The sequence below is a fragment of the Acanthopagrus latus genome, chromosome 12, assembly GCF_904848185.1.
Source record: "Acanthopagrus latus isolate v.2019 chromosome 12, fAcaLat1.1, whole genome shotgun sequence".
NCBI lineage: Eukaryota > Metazoa > Chordata > Actinopteri > Spariformes > Sparidae > Acanthopagrus > Acanthopagrus latus.
Window position 1 is genome coordinate 23,148,242 of NC_051050.1, and position 18,156 is coordinate 23,166,397.

General features: G+C 39.7%; 1 protein-coding gene and 1 long non-coding RNA gene across 3 annotated transcripts; one reads left to right on the forward strand and one right to left on the reverse strand.

Annotated features, from left to right (window-relative positions):
• Window positions 1–818: 818 nt before the first annotated feature.
• On the reverse strand, window positions 819–14,717 carry sept5b (septin 5b). 2 transcript variants are annotated; one of them, XM_037116321.1, is made up of 12 exons: window positions 14,217–14,717; window positions 14,003–14,025; window positions 10,846–10,936; window positions 9,150–9,236; window positions 8,919–9,042; window positions 7,058–7,192; window positions 6,856–6,973; window positions 5,301–5,402; window positions 5,089–5,185; window positions 4,862–4,997; window positions 3,143–3,245; window positions 819–2,957 (listed from the first exon to the last, which is right to left on the reverse strand). In XM_037116321.1, exons 1-12 carry the CDS (start codon window positions 14,257–14,259, stop codon window positions 2,895–2,897), a joined length of 1,122 nt encoding a protein of 373 aa, XP_036972216.1. In that variant the 5' UTR covers window positions 14,260–14,717; the 3' UTR covers window positions 819–2,894. The 2 variants fall into 2 exon arrangements, with proteins under 2 accessions (XP_036972216.1, XP_036972217.1); XM_037116322.1 differs by having other exon boundaries at window positions 14,015–14,025; window positions 14,217–14,716.
• Window positions 14,436–14,881, forward strand: LOC119029496. Its single transcript, XR_005078007.1, has 2 exons — window positions 14,436–14,575; window positions 14,733–14,881. It is a non-coding gene; the product is annotated as an uncharacterized LOC119029496 (long non-coding RNA).
• Window positions 14,882–18,156: the final 3,275 nt, after the last annotated feature.

Below are 18,156 nucleotides of genomic sequence, written 5' to 3' on the forward strand. Positions count from 1 at the left end.
GCTACAGTTAGCAGCTATAACCCTTAAACCTACAGTATAATGTATGGTGGCATTGCCATGGTGAGCATGTTAGCAAGCTGACATTTGCATAGCTCAAAGTATAGCTTAAGAAAAATACCAAATTAAAGGCATTCCAGAGATTAATTAATACAATATTGTGCTACATTGTGATGGCAAAAACAGGGGGAATGGCGTTGACGGTCGGGTGAAAATGCAAATTTATCCTTTAAAGGGACTTTAAGTACCTTTAGTAAGAAGAAATAACATTAAAAAAGAAAAGTTAAGAAAAGTTGAGCAGTTGCACAGTAAAATATGTGCTAGCTGCTAACATCACTTGATGTATGACCATTAGCCTAGCTCATGGTGGCTGACTCAATTACGGCTACACTAACCACTACTTTTATTATTTATAGGGTAATAATACACAAAAATGTGTTGTTTCAAGAGGGTTGTTCATACGAGGTTTACATTAACATTAATGCTGATGTTATTAAGGTCCACTAAATGTGTAAATAGGCAACGTTTGCTAGCATACTCACCATTTATTCTCCATTTTATGATAATAATATGTCCTATTGAGTTTACATCTCATTCTGCTGCCCCCTAATGGCCAAAAAGTGGCATCATCCCCTCTACATATTTTTTTCATAAAAGAACATCCGCCATTAACAAAGACTCACGCAGGTTATCTGCTAATGAAGTCATCTTAACAAATTCTAATTTAAAGTAAGGATTTGTACAGGAAAATAAGTTCAAACGTCTCAATCCATGACAATTTTATAATAAAATAAAAAAACATTAAACAGATAAGAGAATCATCCTGGTTAAAAGTTTATTATTGCCCAAAGAAAACACACAGTTTTAGATGAAAACAAAGATTTTATTCCCCAGTATTAGTAATAATGAGTTATTATTACTGTTATTATTGTAAAGCTAATAAATTATTGGGAACTTGCTTCAACTGTGACAGTTTTCTCTGTGTTAAATACTGGAAGAGGATCTGCAACAGGCTTGTATACGACTCTAAATCCTCCTTACATGATCACTGACATCACATCTTGTAACAACAGTTATGGGATAGTGAGAAACACTGATTGTTATATATTAATATTATACACACACACACTCAAAAAAACACATGCTCTCAAAATGTAAATACTGTACACAGGATTGTTTATACAAGCTTCTTCCCTCTCTGATGTTCAGTCATGATTGTAAACTTTGCTTTGAAAAGAAATGCACGTTTAAATGCTTTTTATACATGGACGAGATTGTCTGAAGAATGTGTGCATCATGTTTCATGGCTTTACTACGCCGACCATGCTGAGAAGAAAACTCCTCACAGTCAGAGAAAATGTATGCATGAGCACACACACTCACGCTGCAGCGCTGAGGTGTGAAAGATGTCGATAGTACTGTTGTTCTAGCGGAATATGCACTCGTACATTATAAGCGGTTGGATCGTCGCCGTGGGTTATGTCAGCCATCATAATGTGGGATTATGTTTCCTACATCTCTGTCAATGTTGACACAGGTTTTGTATGCATGTGTGGTCATGTAAACTATACACTGACTATGATATGTGACCACAATTAGATTTTTATTCACATTTCTCTCATAAACAACAGCCCAAAATCATATGTTAACTTTAAAAATGATATTTTCTAACATGTCGAGCGGCATTTTGTTAAAAGTAAATGGCAACCCCAGCAATTTTACACATTAAAGTGTATTAAATACCTCTAGTGATGTCACTAAGTTGCTTAGTTGCATTGCGGGTAATGTAGGCATGATGTTTTAAAAAGGAAGAAGAATGTGTGGAATAAAAAAGGTGATTAATTTTAATCATTTTTGGTTTTAAACCATCCATAATGAGTCCAACAATGATATAGGAGTGTGATGCTAGACTACATTACCCACAATGCAGCTCAGCCACTACTTTACCATCTTTTAATGCATTCTAATTACTTTCTGTACGTTTAATTATGCATTTTCTGTAACTGTAAGTGGAGGCTGCATACAAACCCTCTGGGTTTTGTCCCTTTTCCTGCAAAGCATATTATTTTCCATCCTTGTTGTTATTTGTGTGTATATTTTCTTTTAATTGTGCCAAATAAAGACTATAAAACTAAAATCTAAGATGGACAGAAGGGTATAAAAATTGATATCTGTAAAGTGACTAATAACAACGCTTTCAAGTGAAATTAGTGGAGTATAAAGTACAACCTTTGCCTCTGAAATGGGCTGGAATTTACACTTAAATAAAGGTACTTAGTCACATTCCACTTCCACTACAATAAACACAGAGTTTAATTTGTAAACAAACTGTGTTTAATTTGAATTTTGTTGCCTTTAATCTCTAATATTTGTGTGTTCTTGTACGTTATATGTCAGTTCTGTAATTTTATATACCTAAAACCAACAGTGTGGTGTTCCAGTATTAAACTGCAGATGCCACTAAAACCAAACATCAACACACAGCAGGCGCCGACGCAACCAGTGCATAAAAACTACTAAATGATTCGACGGCTCGGTGCGTTTGTTCTCATTTAGTATTTCAGGTAGAAAAAAAACGCTCGGAAATGTACCGCGATGCTAAGCTAACGAAGTGCAATCTACTCTCTATTGCCTCACTACGTGTCGACTTCACTTGGCTAATGACTGCATTTAAAAAAAAACTACATGTATGAAAGTTTATATGATGCCAAAAACATTTAAAAACATCTCCCAGCATGCTGTCTTTCTCTGTGACGGGTGTAACTTGCAAAAAAACGACTCCTTCATCTTTATCCCCTGGAGAGTTCGCTATTTTCAAAGGTTTCCCGTCTGAGCTATGTGTTTCCACTTTTTCATCTGCTTTGTGTCGTTGCAACAGATGCAACGTGGGGTTATAGTCACAGGTCCTGGTCGTGCATCTGCTGCTGCATCTTCTGAAGCATCTGCTGCATCCTCCTCAGCTGCAGAGGGAGTGACAATGACACCAAGACGAGAGAACAGAGACACAGGAGGAGGATGAAGACACGGCTTATGTAATAAACACATATAGGTCATCATTTCACATCAGCATCTTTGGGTTACGTAATGCCTTCCCTGCGATACATTATTCAGTATTAGAGGGTTATTTTCTTTTCCATCCACTCACTTCTTCATCTTTCATTTTGATGATTTTCTCCGCCTCCACATCCGGGGTGGAGATCGGCAGGAGTGGGATGGGGCTCTCCACCCGCTTATCTGCGTTCATCTTGCTGTAGGATTAGAGATAAACATGATGGATGACAACGAGGAAGCCGCGGCGGTTTTCTCTTTTGTGTCGCTGTGGTGCAGAAATCAGCTCGCAGAGACAGAAAATGAATCCTCTGTATTTTATTTTTCTGTCTGAGTTGTGTTATAGACATGAAACTGGATTCTTTCAAAGCCTTAATGTGCAGAACTGTGTGATTATAACATCTGTTAAATTAGTCTAATTGCATTATATATATCAAAATAATACATTCACAATGAGAACTGGTTGAATAAAGGCCGTTCATGTCCCCGGTGTCTTGTCTGATGCTACCACTGGGTGGCGCCAAACACAGAAATGTTCAGATTCAAAGTCCAATCTACATCTGAGGAATGTTTATGTATTTACTCTCTTTTAGCTCCGTCTTTGGTCTCCACCGACTCCTGAGGCAACTCCTCAGGCGCTTCACGACCTGCAAACTGTGTCTGTTTGCTGCTGAACACAGAGTTTTGTTTTTTTTACAGGTTCTTCTCTCAAAAAAGCTGCAGATGAATTGGGCTTTTTTGTGCTCAATCTAAAGAAATAATTTGGACAAAATGAAAAATGTATCTATAAACTAAGAAATAGGACACAGAATTTTGTGTTTTTGTCTTCCTACTGAGGTCTTTTAATGAACACTGATGTAAAGTGTCCATTACTCCAAACTCAAAGTACTTTTACCTCCAGACTCGGCTGAAGTACTCTCAGTCCTGCTGTGTGCTTAGCTCTGTTAGCTGTTAGCTCACTCAGTCAAACACACTGCAAGACTCTGACAAACTACCTTTCCTTCATATTTCATCTGACTGGCTCTTTTAAAAAATGTAAACACACTATTTTGGACCAATATTGGCTGATAACGATCAATCAGAGCACCCTCAAATGAAAGTTAAAGTGAAACTCTTGCCAAAACGCAACCAAGGCTTTTTTTTTGTTAATGTATATGTATGTTTTGTTTCGAAACTTTTACCAAAGTATCAAAATCACTATTTTCAAAACACTAGCAAAAGACAGTGCCCGTAGCACCCCTTTTGAAAATGAGTTTGACCTGAAAACGAGAATATGGCAAATCTTAAAAGCGCCTCTTTTGTTGTAATTATGCTTTTACATGAAGGTTTGTACATTCACAAAAAAAAAAAAAAAAAAAAGCCTTGTTGCATTTTGGGGAGAGTTTCACTTTAACTAAAACAGTGAAGCTGAGGTTCAGAAAAAGACGAAGAACAAGCTGAATATCACATTTTCTGGCCGTTTATCTTCATGAGTTAAACCCTCAGAAGCCTGCGAGGAGCTTAAAGATCCCAAGAAATGTTCTCTTCATGGGAAACTGCACTTCATCACCTCCCTCACTCCTCCGCTGTTGGCAGAACAACCGCGCTGTCAATACAAATTAAGTTGTACTGTTTACATCCACTGTCGCTGCCAGCGACTAAAAAAAAATCTCTCTTTCTGTCAAACTCTCCGAGCAGCGAACATTGTTAGGATGTCAGATTTATGCTTCAGCTTATGTAGATCATATACGTCATCCTGCCACACACACACACACACACACACACACACACACACACACACACACACACACACACACACACACACACACACACACACCTGGTCATGGTCTGGATGCACTGAGCTCTGTAGTTCTCGTAGTGACAGTCGCTGGTGATGTCCTTCAGGTCGTGCATGTGGGTTCTGATCAGAAACGTCCTCAGCTTCACAAAGTCGCAGTGGGACGGGTTCTCCACTGACAGAAACAGGAAGAAGTAGATCAACATCGGGCCCAGTCGTCAGTGACAATTAGCGTCGTCATGGTAACTGGACGGAGAGGTTCTTACCCTCCACGATGCCCCACGGGTAGATCCGCCCTCTCACTCGCTGACCTCGAGCTTCGACCACAGTGTTGCTGCCGATCACCGCGAAGGGGATGCTCTCCTGGAGCACAAGATCAAACAGTATCTATGTCAAAACGCCAAAATGCCTTTCAACGTAACAATCAGAAACAACAAACTGCGTGCGTTTGGACTCTTCGGACCAGAACCGAGCTCACTTTCAGCTCTTTATCTTGTCGTTTGAGCTCCTCATCCTCGTCAGAGTCGCAGTCGGGGAACTGGTAGATCTTTATCCCATACTTATCGATCTCTTCCCTCAGCTGAAAGGACAACACACACGAGAGATGTGATGGATAACAGTAAACACACACACACACACACACACACAAACAAGCCACTGCCCTATAAAAACCTATTAAACTCGGTCCAGATAAATCTCTGTGGAGCGACGCATGAGTCATCCAAAACTAAATTTAGCTGAAACTGGACCAAATTCTAAAGCTGAGGTTCGACGTTTCTTTCCAGATTCCTCAACTGCTTCTGGTCTGATTTCACTAAATCTATAAAATCTCTAGAATATCAATATGCTTTTTTGGTTTCAGTGAGATTAAGCCTGGTTGATCAACAGCCAAGTTTTACAGGTATAACTTTCCTTAGTTTCAGAACCTAAAAGAAGCATTTAAAAATATGATTACTTTTTTTTTTTTTTTTTTTACATTTTAAATAAGCTTCAGTTTAAAGTTTAATTTAATGAATAAACAGAAAAAAGCATTAGTAGCTAAAAATCAGTGAGTGTACAGGTGAAATATTCGGCTAACAGTAAACAATGAGCAGTTGAAATGGTGAGCTATAAGTAAGGAATAAAGAGTTAGCATTATTAGCTAAAATCAATGAGAAAACAAGTAAAATGGTTAGCTAAAACAGCTAGCATTGTGAGCTAAAAGAAAGGAATAAACAGATGAAATAGTTAGCTAAAAGTAATGAGTGAGCTGTTTAAATGGTTAGCTTAAAGTAGTAAATAGTTAGCACACTTAGCTAAAAATCAATGAGTAAACAGGTGCAATAGTTAGCCGAATGTAATAGCTAACTTACTTATCAAACTACTTGCTAACTATTACTTTATGTTACAGCTTAAAAGTTTAAATAGTTAGCTAACTGTAATAAATAATCACTAACTATTTCAGCTGACATTGATTACTTAAAGTCTGTTACTTAGTTGGTTAAAAGTAATGAATGAGCAGTTAGCATTGTTAGCTGAAAACAATGAATAGACAGTTAGCTTAGTTGGCTAAAATGAATGAGTGAATGAATGAATGAATGAATGAATTAGCAGTTTATATAGTTTAAAGGTACAATTTGTGAATGACGCTCAAAGAATGTTTTTTATTACAAATAGCAACTTTAAAGTAAAGAATAGACAGTTAGCATAGTTAGCTAAAATGAATAAATAAAAAGCTGGGAAGAAAACAACATATATATCATATTATCTCCAGACTTCTGTTATGCTCCTACAAATGTTAATAGTGTTTGTGGGTTTAACTCAGTGCAGAAATATGATTTACAAACACTGAACGCTGAGAAGCGAGAAGAGACGCTGCACAGACAGAAAGGCAAGTGAATAAATCCTGCTTTTAATGCATAAAGTATAAAAGCTGTTGCGACTAAAAGGGACTTTACATCCAGTCACATACATCCGGCAGGTCAAATCTGGTCTTAAAGGATTATTATTTATGTAATCTAAATGTGTGTCGCTCTATATATGTATATTCTTACCCGCTCTTTCAGCTTCTTTATCTCAGAGGGAGTGAGGCAGTCGGCCTTAGCGATGAGAGGAACGACGTTCACTTTGTCCTGCAGGGCCTTCATGAACTCGATATCGACTGGACGAAGCCTAGAGGAGGACGTGAACTTCACTGAGCTTGCATGAACACATGCATGAACATTAAATGGCTCGTGTGCATGAGATGTGACTTACCCGTGTCCGAACGGGGGGATGAAGTAGAGGCAGCAGTGCACCCGGTTGTCCTGGATATTCTTCCTGTTGAGTCCGCTCTCGTCTCTGAAGTACTGTTCGAACTGCAGGTTGATGTAGTCCGTCACTGCCCTCCAACTGCAAGACACAAGACACGAGTCTCAAACGACGACAACGCAGCTCGTTATTTAATGAGCTGTTGCTCTGTGTATACTTGAACTTCAAGCAGCGGCAGGCTAGCTCTTCGTGCTAAGCTAGCCTCCAGAGTGGTATCAGTCTGCAGCCAAGCGTGTGAAAGACTTCAGAAGCTCATCCAGTGTTGATACCTTGAGTAATTAATATTCAATAGCCTCGTCAAGCACCCTCATTGCTGATGAGCAGGGGGAGTCGCTGCTGAAGGGAGCAGTTTTCACACGGCGGGATGCAAAACTGTGCTCAGACTGATGTTTACTCTCAGCAGCCATTGAAACAACTCATCCGGTTAATTAGAAAACACTCAAGGAGAAAAAACATGTCTGGTTTTAGAAACAGACAGAAAACTGAATCCAGTCCAAGAGGAAGCTGTTAAACTATCATTATTTTTCTGTAATCTCACCAAATCAAAAGGCCTTTGGATCATTTTGTTAGCTTACACAGGCTGAAAACATGTAAACAACCGTCTGTAATCCTTCTCATGTATTTAAATATCCTGCAGAAACCTCGTCAGAAAATCATTTTACTGAGTGAATATAAATTACTACAGAGGGGAAAGAATTATAAAGCTCCTGTAAAGAAGACAAGTAAAAAAATCAGCTCACAAAACAGATTGATAACACGTCGCCACAACAGGGACAGTGGGAGTGTGTGAAATATAATTAATGTCCTGAAGAAATCTGATCAATACTGCAGCTCGAGACAAAAAGGAAACGACAGCTTGAACAGACGAGGCAGGTCAGAGAAAAAGATCAACGGATTATTTTAAATTCTAGTTTTCAGAGGAAATCCAGGTTGTGCTGAAGCTGTGGAGGCGTTAATGTGAGGAAACACCAGCCTGCTGTTCTGCAATTAAGAGTTCAGGTCTCTGCTGGACCTGCGTGGGGAAATACAAGTTGTCAATCAAGTCGAAACAGCTAGAAAAAAAGAATAACAAGTCCTTCAGATGAAACGATAAAGTACAATGTTTGTTTGTGTCCTCAAGAAAAGATACAGAGCTGCATAAATCTGTTCAATAACATGATGATGTGATGGTTTACATTTGGATTCGGTGCAAAAAGAGAGTTGGTGAGGTCGAAGTAAAGTTACTAATTTGGGTTAAAAATAAAAAGTTAAGATTCGATGACACTTGGAAACATAACCTGGAACCAGCTCATACACCCAGTGATTAATTAAGAAAATAATAAGCAGATTTAAGCAGATGCATCAATAATGAATATAATTTATTTACTTTTTTTTTGACAAAAAGCCCAAAAATCAACAGTTCCCGTTTCTCAAATGTGTCGATTTGCTGTTTTTTTTGTCACCTTTGATGGTAAATTCCATCTTTAACATCTAAATATAAACTTGTGGCTCCAGTGATGTCACTAAGTGACTGAGTTGCATTGTGGGTAATTTAGGCAGCAGGTTTTGAAACAGAAGAAGAATGTGTGGAATTAAAAAAGGCGACATCTCTGGCTCTGAAGTATCGATTTTTGATCATTTGTTTATAAAATGAGTCCAACTGACTTTTCAAAACCTTTCACCTACATTACCCACAATGCAACTTAGTCAATATATCATTTTACTTCCTCTTGAGCCACAAAAGGTTTTCAACTATGTTGTATATATGAAATATTTGACAGGTTAAAGACCAAACATTCAGATCGATGGCGGATCGATGTGTAATCACCACTCGGTGTTGTTGACGGCGTCTCCGAACCCCGGCGTGTCCACGATGGTCAGCTTCAGCTTCACGCCCTTCTCCTCGATGTCCACCGTGTGCTTCGTGATCTCCACCGTCTGGTTGATTCGCTCTGCAGGTCAAACACATCAAGCGGATATTTAACAGCGTTCATCTCATCATCATCATCATCATCATCATCGTCATCATCAGAGAAACATCTGATCGTCACTCACTCACCTTCTGCATTGAGCAGTTTTCTGTCTTTATGCAGATCCGTGAGGAAGAGGCTGTTCACCAGGGTGGACTTACCAAGACCGGACTCACCTGGAACACACAGAAACACACATATAGTTTCATTAAAGGGGCACAACACCAAGAGGTCGAAGGCTAGAGGTCGAGGGGTGGGGCGATGGAGTCATAGATATGCAAAGTATGCGGATTCGCCGTCCACACGAGAACGCAAGGGCGGTGTTTTCAAATTTTTCCACCCTGAGACCAGGTTTCAACAAAGTGCATTTACAGGATCCATGTGGACGATGCCAAACATGCATCCTTAGCAAAAGTTGTGGAATCGGTCAAACAATCTGAAACAAACCCGACAGAGAAAGATCTTTTTGTTAAATAATTAGATCCCTTTTCTCTCACCAGAAACACGTTCGAATAAAAGTGTCACCCTGCGAGAAATGAGCTCTTGCAGGAAGACGACGGTGGAAACATGACTCAGAGTTTGGAGTTTACTTACAGAAGCTGTGAGCAAGAATTTAATTTAATTAAACTACTAAGTGTTGAGCGGAAGCCAAAGCAGACTGTCCCACATAAAAGCCTCACATACACAACGCAGCGCTGAACGTCCCTGAACGCCACGCAGACTGTCTGAGACACACTTTTATAAACTTAATTATCACATCAATGTTTTTCTTTAACCTTCACTTACAAAAACATTAAAAAAAATTTAATCACAAAACCAAAATCAATCCAGGTGTCTTTATATCTTCCCCTGATTGTTAAACAGGATGCATTGAGAGCGTAGCAGAGAGATTTTGTGACTCGTCTCATTAACAGAGCGACACATTTTTCACAGGACGCGAGAAAAAACTTGTGAAGACTGCGATGGTGCGGAGGTGTGGTGGTGGTGGTGGTGGAGCTGCCTCACGACGAGGACTTCCTGCATGGATCTGAGTCCCTTTCTGTGTGAAGACGAGCTTTGGATCCAATCCACATGCAGACGTGGCGCTCTATCATGAGAGATTCAGCATTTATGAAACAAGAATTCAGGGGCGAAAGTGCAAAGAATGGATTAAAAAACGCGTGTTTATCTGCTCTGCTATCGTTAGCATGTCAGGCTAACTACCATCAGTGTAACTTGGTGACATTTCCAAAAATAAGTGCAGCAAAAACATTCATAAACAACATTATTTTTTGGGCTGTTTGTTTAAAATAATCCCCTTTTCAGTACAAATGCTATATTAGAGTTTAAGCTAACGCTAACGGCTCTTTGCTGGGTTTTCGGTCGTCTGCTCTTCTGCAGTTACAGACAAAAGTTTGCTAAACATCCAAACTAATCAAAAGGTGAACATGAATCTTCAACTGGAGAGGATATTCACTCTTAGCTTAGCTAGCAACATTAGCATTAGCTTCTAGACTTTTAGCACAATATTATAATATATGCAGCCTGAGAGTTGTAAACATATTTAGGACCACTGTCAGTTTTGCGTTAGCTTTATGTCACGTTAGCTAGTTACAGCTGATAAAAAGCTTCCAGCGACAGTTAATTTAAGCGGGAAACATCAACCGCTGCCAGGTACAAATATTCAAAAATCAAAGACTAATTGTTTCAAAAGGTAACGAAAGATTTTGACGTTAAATCTGCCACCATCATAATCATCCACGCTACGTTGAGGTGTAGCAACAGTGACGAGTTAGCATCGCTCACCTGCCACCATGAGGGTGAAGTCGAATCCTTTCTTCACAGACTTCCGGTGCACCTGGTTGGGCAGCGTCGCAAAACCAACATAGTCTTTTTCCTAGAAACAATCAACACAAAGACACAAATATTATTAAATATGTTGTCGTGAATCAGCAGGAAGTACAGAAGCAGTACAGACGAGGGGGGAAAAAGGTGTTTCAGGCTCATAAGTGTAATATTTTACACACATCAGGCCAGTTTAAATCTGTTTATACCGCTTCTCTGCCTTTTGGATGACTTGCATTAGCACCAACAATGTGTTTTATTAGCTTTTTTGGATCCATTTTAATTCGTTTATTGACAAAATCTGACTTCAGGCTTGCAGAAGTGATGCTAGAAGGGCTGCAACACCACCATCTCCTCCAGAAATTAAATTAACTTCGATGCTGTTTCTCTTTAAGGGGCTCTGTGTAAGAATTTGTGGCGATTAACACATTTTAATCACGGTTTTATTGGCCGTATGTGAGCGGTTTGTTGACGTTTATTTTAATTCTGCAGGACTGTAGATTCATTCACGTGGTTAGATTTTCAGGATGTGACTTCGAGCGACTCTCTCCAGCGTTTAGAAATGGTTATAACTCAATTTGGACTGAATGAAAAGCAGTTATATTGAGGGCAGGAGCTTTTGTGCGTCACAATAGTCGACGCTCGGCCCGATCTGGGTCAGTTCCTCCTCCACAGCTCGGTCGCTGCAGCGCCGTAGTCGCGTTAGTAGGACATTCCCATGATTCCTTTCATGTTTTATTGAGAGAGGGTGGCAGAGAGACAGAGACTGAAGCCCTGAGGTCCTCCCCCCACCCCAAGTGTTCATAATACAGCATGGCACAAGAGGAGCAGGAGCAGGAGGAGGAGGAGGAGGAGGAGGAGGAGGAGGAGGAGGCATACATGTTCATCTGAGCACACGGAAAGAGCAGAGAAAAAGGCTTAAATCAACAGCGGACGAGGACGAAGCCGAGGCTTGAAGGAGACAGATGGTGCGTGATGTGAACTAAGTAGACGGGTCAAATAAAAGTACAGCTCTTCCCGTCATGCATTAGATTTTTCCGAACACTTCCACTGCCAGCGTTTCAACACCAAATCCAACGCAGAGTGCATTAGAGAGCTCTGCTGCTCGGGGAGCGACTGAGTAAGTGGAGCGGTGCATATGTAGGCTGTGGGGGAGTTTTCTCTCTCTCTCTCTCTCTTTGCTTTGCTTTGGTTTTGCTTCCATATTGACATTTTGTCTGTGTGGATGCGTTTGTGTCACACCCACACACGTATCACAAAAATACACACATCCAGACTTTGCTGGCGAACAAACGCAACGCTGCGTCTGTGTCCGCTGATCTGACTCAGCCGCTTCGCCGCCGCCGCCGCTGCTGATGTTGATGCTGATGCTGCCGACCAGGACGACGTGACAAAGACAGAAACTGTGAAGCCGGATGAAGGCAAACATTATGAAACTGCTCGTGGGATTGTTGAGGATATATCTGGAAATAAACGATGCTCAGAGTGAAGAGATGCTGTACGTTACTGATTCCTCACTCGAGAAGCTACAAGAGGCTTCAGGGTGACACATTTAACTTCAGTCCTCAACACTTAAAACACAATAAACAATAAAAAAAAAACTTTATTTTTTATTTTCTGATCAGGAAGGAGCATCAAAGTTGGAAAAATCCATGTTTCTTTATCGTGTCTCGCAGCGACGCACCATTTTCCAGGTAGCTGGCAAAATTATGGCATTAAATTCTACTTTTATAGAATCGTTTTTCGAGTTTATATGAAGTTTTATATCTGGGTCGGGTCAATGAAGTCTCAGTTTGTCATCATTAAAGTAAAATCTCATCTAGTTTTGTGCTGAACAACGTTGTCTCGCTCACAAACACCAACATGGAACCAACTCAGCTCAGAAAAGGTCATAAAAAAAGATAAAAATCACAATAAATCTGCTCGTATTGACGACTGCAGTTCTGTGAAAGGGAGAGAGAGCTGGTTCTGGTTCAGTTCTGTGAGCAGCTCTGCAATGTTTGAGTTACAAGACGACGTCACTGACGACCCTGTTGGTTCTGTCGTCTTCATAATAATGTTTATTTACAGTCGGATAAACTGAAAGACCCAGTTATCTGCGTCATGATCACATTAACATCAGCCAACGTGGGCTCTGACAGAACCTCCGCCTCAGGACCCACTGGACCACTTTGCAGACGGTCGTGCTAACATGCTAATGTTAGCCTCGCTACATGCTGCTGCTGTCATCCAGAGTGTTGATACGCTTCAGTGATCTAAAGCTGACAAATATTCTCCGATTTGAGCTGTGTCACAATAAAAAAAGAGACATTTGAAGGCGTCCGCTTGGAGTTTTTGGGAAATTTCAACCACAGCTAAGGCAAAACTCTCTCGCTTCAACAGCCCTTTTTAAAGAAATCAGAGTATTTAACTGTGAAAATGGACAAACAGACCTCTAATAAAATGATCTCACAGGTCCGCTATAAGACGATTTATTCAGACGCCGCCTGATCTTTGTCATAAATAACATTATAAGTCATATGCCAAATATTTCCTGCAAATTCAGTCGGATATATTTTGTATTTCTAAGCATTTAAGATACAGTTTGGATGCTATGCTGTCTGGAAAAGGTGGTGAAAATGATCAACTCAATTTAAAATGTTATTTTTTGAACACAGCTGACATTTCTTTATTACAGGACGATCATTTTATCTTTAAAATGTCAGACAGCGGTGATTATAATCCCCCTTCAGCCCAAAGTGACACAGTTTACTATCATACAAACGCTTCTCAGGATGAGTTATGGATATTTTAGTGTTTTATAATAAACTGTGACACATTTAATTTGACTTTTCTTGCACATGCATCCATGCACCCACATCCCAACACCCCTGACTCAGTCTGATTGGTGTTTATGATCAATAGAAACAACACATATTGACACTGAAGCATCTGGAACACCTGGATGAGGTGATGGATGATCTGAGTGTGCAGATGTTGGATAGAAGCTGAATTAAAGCAGCAGCGTGACAAAGAGGAGAGGAAGCTTCACCAGCATCAACACAATAAAAGGGGGATGTTCTTAGTCTCAGCGGGGAGGCTTTTATTTTGTAGGATTGATTAAGGATCATTAACACACCTGGTCTCTTACCTCTGCGTCATCTGCGCCAGGACGCCAGATTCCAGGAGACGAGCCGGGTTGTTGTTGTGGAGGAGGAAGAGGAGGAGGAGGAGGAGAGAGATGGAAACATCACGTGTCTTAATCAATTAACAAAAGAAAAGCAGCTGTGACGCGCGCGAGGAGGGACGCTGGTTGATCACCTGTGTGCGTGTGTGTGCGCGTGTGAGCTTACCTGACCGGGGCGCGCGGCTCCTGTACCTGCTGCTGGTCGTCATCTCGGACACAGCTGGGAGACAGATCGAAGAGAGGCGGGTCTGGATCCGATGCTGGTCCCTTCAACGCGGGCTGGATTCTTAATTTCACCGCCGCAGCAACAACAGAACCGAACCGAACAGAACAGAACAGAACAGAACCAGCTCCTACGTGAGCAGAGATCCGATCGGAACCACACGGAACAACACCCCGTCTGTCATCTCTGTCGGCTCCTGGTTCAGACGCCGGACTCACAGATGCAGACTGGTCCGCACATTGTGACACACACAGCGCTCATTGTGTTGGAGGGGAGGGAACAACACACGGTGTGTAGTTCAGGTGAGTCACCAGGTGGTGGCGGTGTCGCTCTGTCGTCACAGATCGGCTTCATGGACACTTACCACAATGAGTAAGGGCTTTTGTGATGTGTGTGTGTGTGTGTGTGTGTCTGTGTGTGTGTGTGTGTGCAATAAAATTCAAATTAAATATGTAAAAGTTCATTAAAACATTAAAACATCCGCATCTGCACACATCTGTAACAATGACTCAGGTGTCAGAATCGGCTTCATCAGTTCCAAGAATGTGGAAATAACCAAGAAATGTGTCTCTCTGTGTTCAAGGGAAGAGTGGTACGAACATTAGATTTTTTTTTTTTTTAAAAAAAGAATAAATCATCATCATAAATTAACTTGCAGAAGCTTAAATGTGAATATGTGTTGATTATTCTCATCTCAGAATGAGTCAGGGGTGTTTGGATGTGGGTCAATAGAGGAATCTGCACTGAATATTCAATTAAAGTCCAATTAAATGTGTGTAAATTAAGATGTGTCACAGAATTAAACAATCAAGTGAAACACTAAAATGTCCCTAAATCATCCTGAGCAGGTTTGAAGGCTTAAATAGAGAAAGAAAAAGCATTTAAAACTTTGTTAAAGCAGCAATAATACCACAAAAATCCTGTAAAAGCATCTAGCTACACATCAACACTAGCATTTTTAAACAAAAAAAACCTCTAAAAGTATAAAGCTAGCCAGCTAAGCTAACATTTATCACTGAATAAAAGTGTCATCTTTAAATATATCTTCAATATTTCCAAAGTTTATTGTTTTAAATCAGAATTCTTGTGATAAGGGGATCAATTAGAAATGCCATCTTCAGTTACAATTTAAGTTTTAAGCCAATTTATTTAAAAACAAAAGTCCTGTAAAAGCACCTAGCTAGCCAACTTAGCTAATGTTTCTCTCTGAATTAAAAGTGTCGCCTGTCTTTAATGTTTTTCTCACTTATTTCAAAACAAAAGTCCTTTTAAAGGATTTTTCACCAGCCAGCTAAGCTAACGTTTCCTCAATTAATTAAAGTGCCGTCTTCTGTGATGTCTATTATGTTTCTTCACGTATTTTAATACAAAACCCCGTGAAAGGATCAAGATAACCAGCTAATCTAACATTTGCCTTTGAATTAAAAGTGCCGTCTTTAACTATATTTTTAAAGATTTAGCTGACTTATTTGAAAACAAAATTCCTGTAAGAGCATCTAGCTAGCCAGCTAAACTAACGTTTGTCTTTTAAAAGTGCCATCTTCTACTACATCTGTATGTTTTGAGCTGAAATTAAAACAAAAGTCCTGTGAAAGGATCTAGTTAGCCAGCTAAGCTAATGTTTTCTCAGTCAATTAAAGTGACGTCTTTAGCAACATTTTAAAGCTTTTAAGCCAACTTGTTTTAAACAAAACATCTGTAAAAGCGTCTAGCTAGCATGCTAATCTATTGCGTATAGCTAGCCAGCTAGGCTAACATTTTCTCAACTGAATAAAAGGGCTGTCTTTGGCAACATTTTTAAGCTTATTTTAAAAAGAAAACACTGTAGAAGCATCAAAGCTGATGTTTGTCAGTGAATTATAAAATACTATCTTCAGCAGTGTTTCCACACATATTTTAAAAGTGTAAAATGATCTAGCTAGCCAGCTAAGCTAACATCTGATAAGTGTCCTCTTCAGCTATGTCTTTATTGTTTCCCGCTTAATCTTTTTAAAACAAAAATCCTGTAAAAGGATAATAACATATCTACTAGACTACTAACAGTATTTTGTTTTTATTGTATTAGCATCAGATTGTTGTTATTGGAGGGGATTGATAGTCTGTGGTAGGAAAGAACAGACAGACTTTAATGTTATTTCCTCTGGATTTATTTATTTATGTAACACACACACACACACGTAGCATCGTGCCCTCACACATCTGAATTCAGACATCCTGCTAGGAACTCAGTGTTTTAAGGAAATTATCCAACAACAATGCAGTAATGTCCGGCTCTGTGTGGGATGCCACCGCTTCAGGAACTGGGTATCACGTTTGTGTGCAAACTCACACCATGCATCTCTATGTAAAATAGATTTTTCTTAATGGAAAAGTCACTTTTTTTTTTCGTGGAAGGGTGAAAGTATTTGCCACCAGCCAACAGCTGCTGCACAGTCAAGACCTGTCAATCAACTTGTTAAAAACAATGAAGGATTCAAACACACACACACACAAAAAAACAAGACAAAAGAAACACACACGGAGGTTTGGTGAGATTTGTGCTGCAGGACTGTGACAGCTACCTGAGGGAGGAGGACAATGATGGGAGCGTGGGACTGGAGGCGGGAGCTGGGTGCCATTACCGACCCTGTTTCCTGTGCATGGGTGGCGAGGCGGCGAGGTTCTGGACAATGAGCGACCTTCCCTCCCAACATCACCAGAACGGATCCCTTCTGATCTCAGGGAGGGGCCTCGGGGGACCACACACTGACCCCTGCACACAAGCATAATAACGCTGTAACGGCTCTTTATTTATTTGTAATACCCACTATTTTTTTTTGGCTCTGTTCTGGCTTCGAGCTTTGCGGCGTCAGCGAGGGGATGGATGTAATAAACTGGGATTAACATGAGCCGCTTGTACTCGAGGTCAAAGATGCAACATGATAACCGGGAGTTTAGTGGTGTAATCCAAGCAAGCTGACAGCAAAAAAACAAAACAAAAATGCTTGTACTCTCACAGTATCTTCATTAGAGAGTCCACGCTTCTCTTTAGGAAAAATCAAGTGTGATTTCTGTTTTCATGAAGTCTTTAATTTTCCTTTCGTAGATTAAAAATGAATCAATTCTACAAAAGTGGCAACACTTGGTGTTTAAGGAAATATGATGTACCTCATAAAAAACAAGGCTATCCTTGAATTTTTGTGACCGAATGGAATGATGAAATAAAAAACTCCAGACAAATGTATTATTTCAGAATAATATGACATAAAGAGTTTCTGCATGATGTGAAAGTCCAGCTTTGACCTTTAATGTAACATAACATAACGTACAAGGTATCATGGGAGCTAGTAATAAAGTGGATATTAATTATGACTGTTAAATTCCAAGTACAGTGATGCACGTGTCCAGCTTTGACCTTTAACGAAACGTACAAGGTATCATGGGATGTAGTAATAAGGTGGATATTAATTATGACTATTAGATTATTTTCCCCCTGATGTTATTATTGTTATATGAGTACATTATTGTTTAGAAGTCAACACCAGAGTCCAGTTTCGACCTTTAACGTAACGTAATGTAACAATTTTGAGCTACTTCACTTGAGTTTTTCCTGGTACTTTATACTTCCTGTTCACTACATTTTGAGGGCAATATTGTACTTTTTTCTCCACTACATTTATTTGATAACAACTTTAGTTAATAGATACTGTGCAGATTACATGCTGCATCACAGCCAAAGTACTGCATTTTTAAAAATTTATTTATCTTATTGTATAATGAACTTGTACTTATGCTTTTCATACTAATGTGCCGTATAAATGAGATACTTTAAGACTGTTTTAAGAGCATTTTATGAGATATTAGTACTATTACTGAAGTAAAGTAATTGAATAATTCCTCTACT

What these genes read in the sequence shown, in the direction of transcription:
- sept5b (XM_037116321.1), bottom strand. Translation starts at nt 14,259, where the DNA reads ATGACGACCAGCAGCAGGTACAGGAGCCGCGCGCCCCGGTCAG. An exon ending in GAGCCGCGCGCCCCGGTCAG is followed by an intron (nt 14,026 to 14,216) that starts GTAAGCTCACAC and finishes GTCCTGGCGCAG; the next exon opens with ATGACGCAGAGGTAAGAGAC. An exon ending in CCCGTGGGGCATCGTGGAGG is followed by an intron (nt 4,998 to 5,088) that starts GTAAGAACCTCT and finishes TGTTTCTGTCAG; the next exon opens with TGGAGAACCCGTCCCACTGC.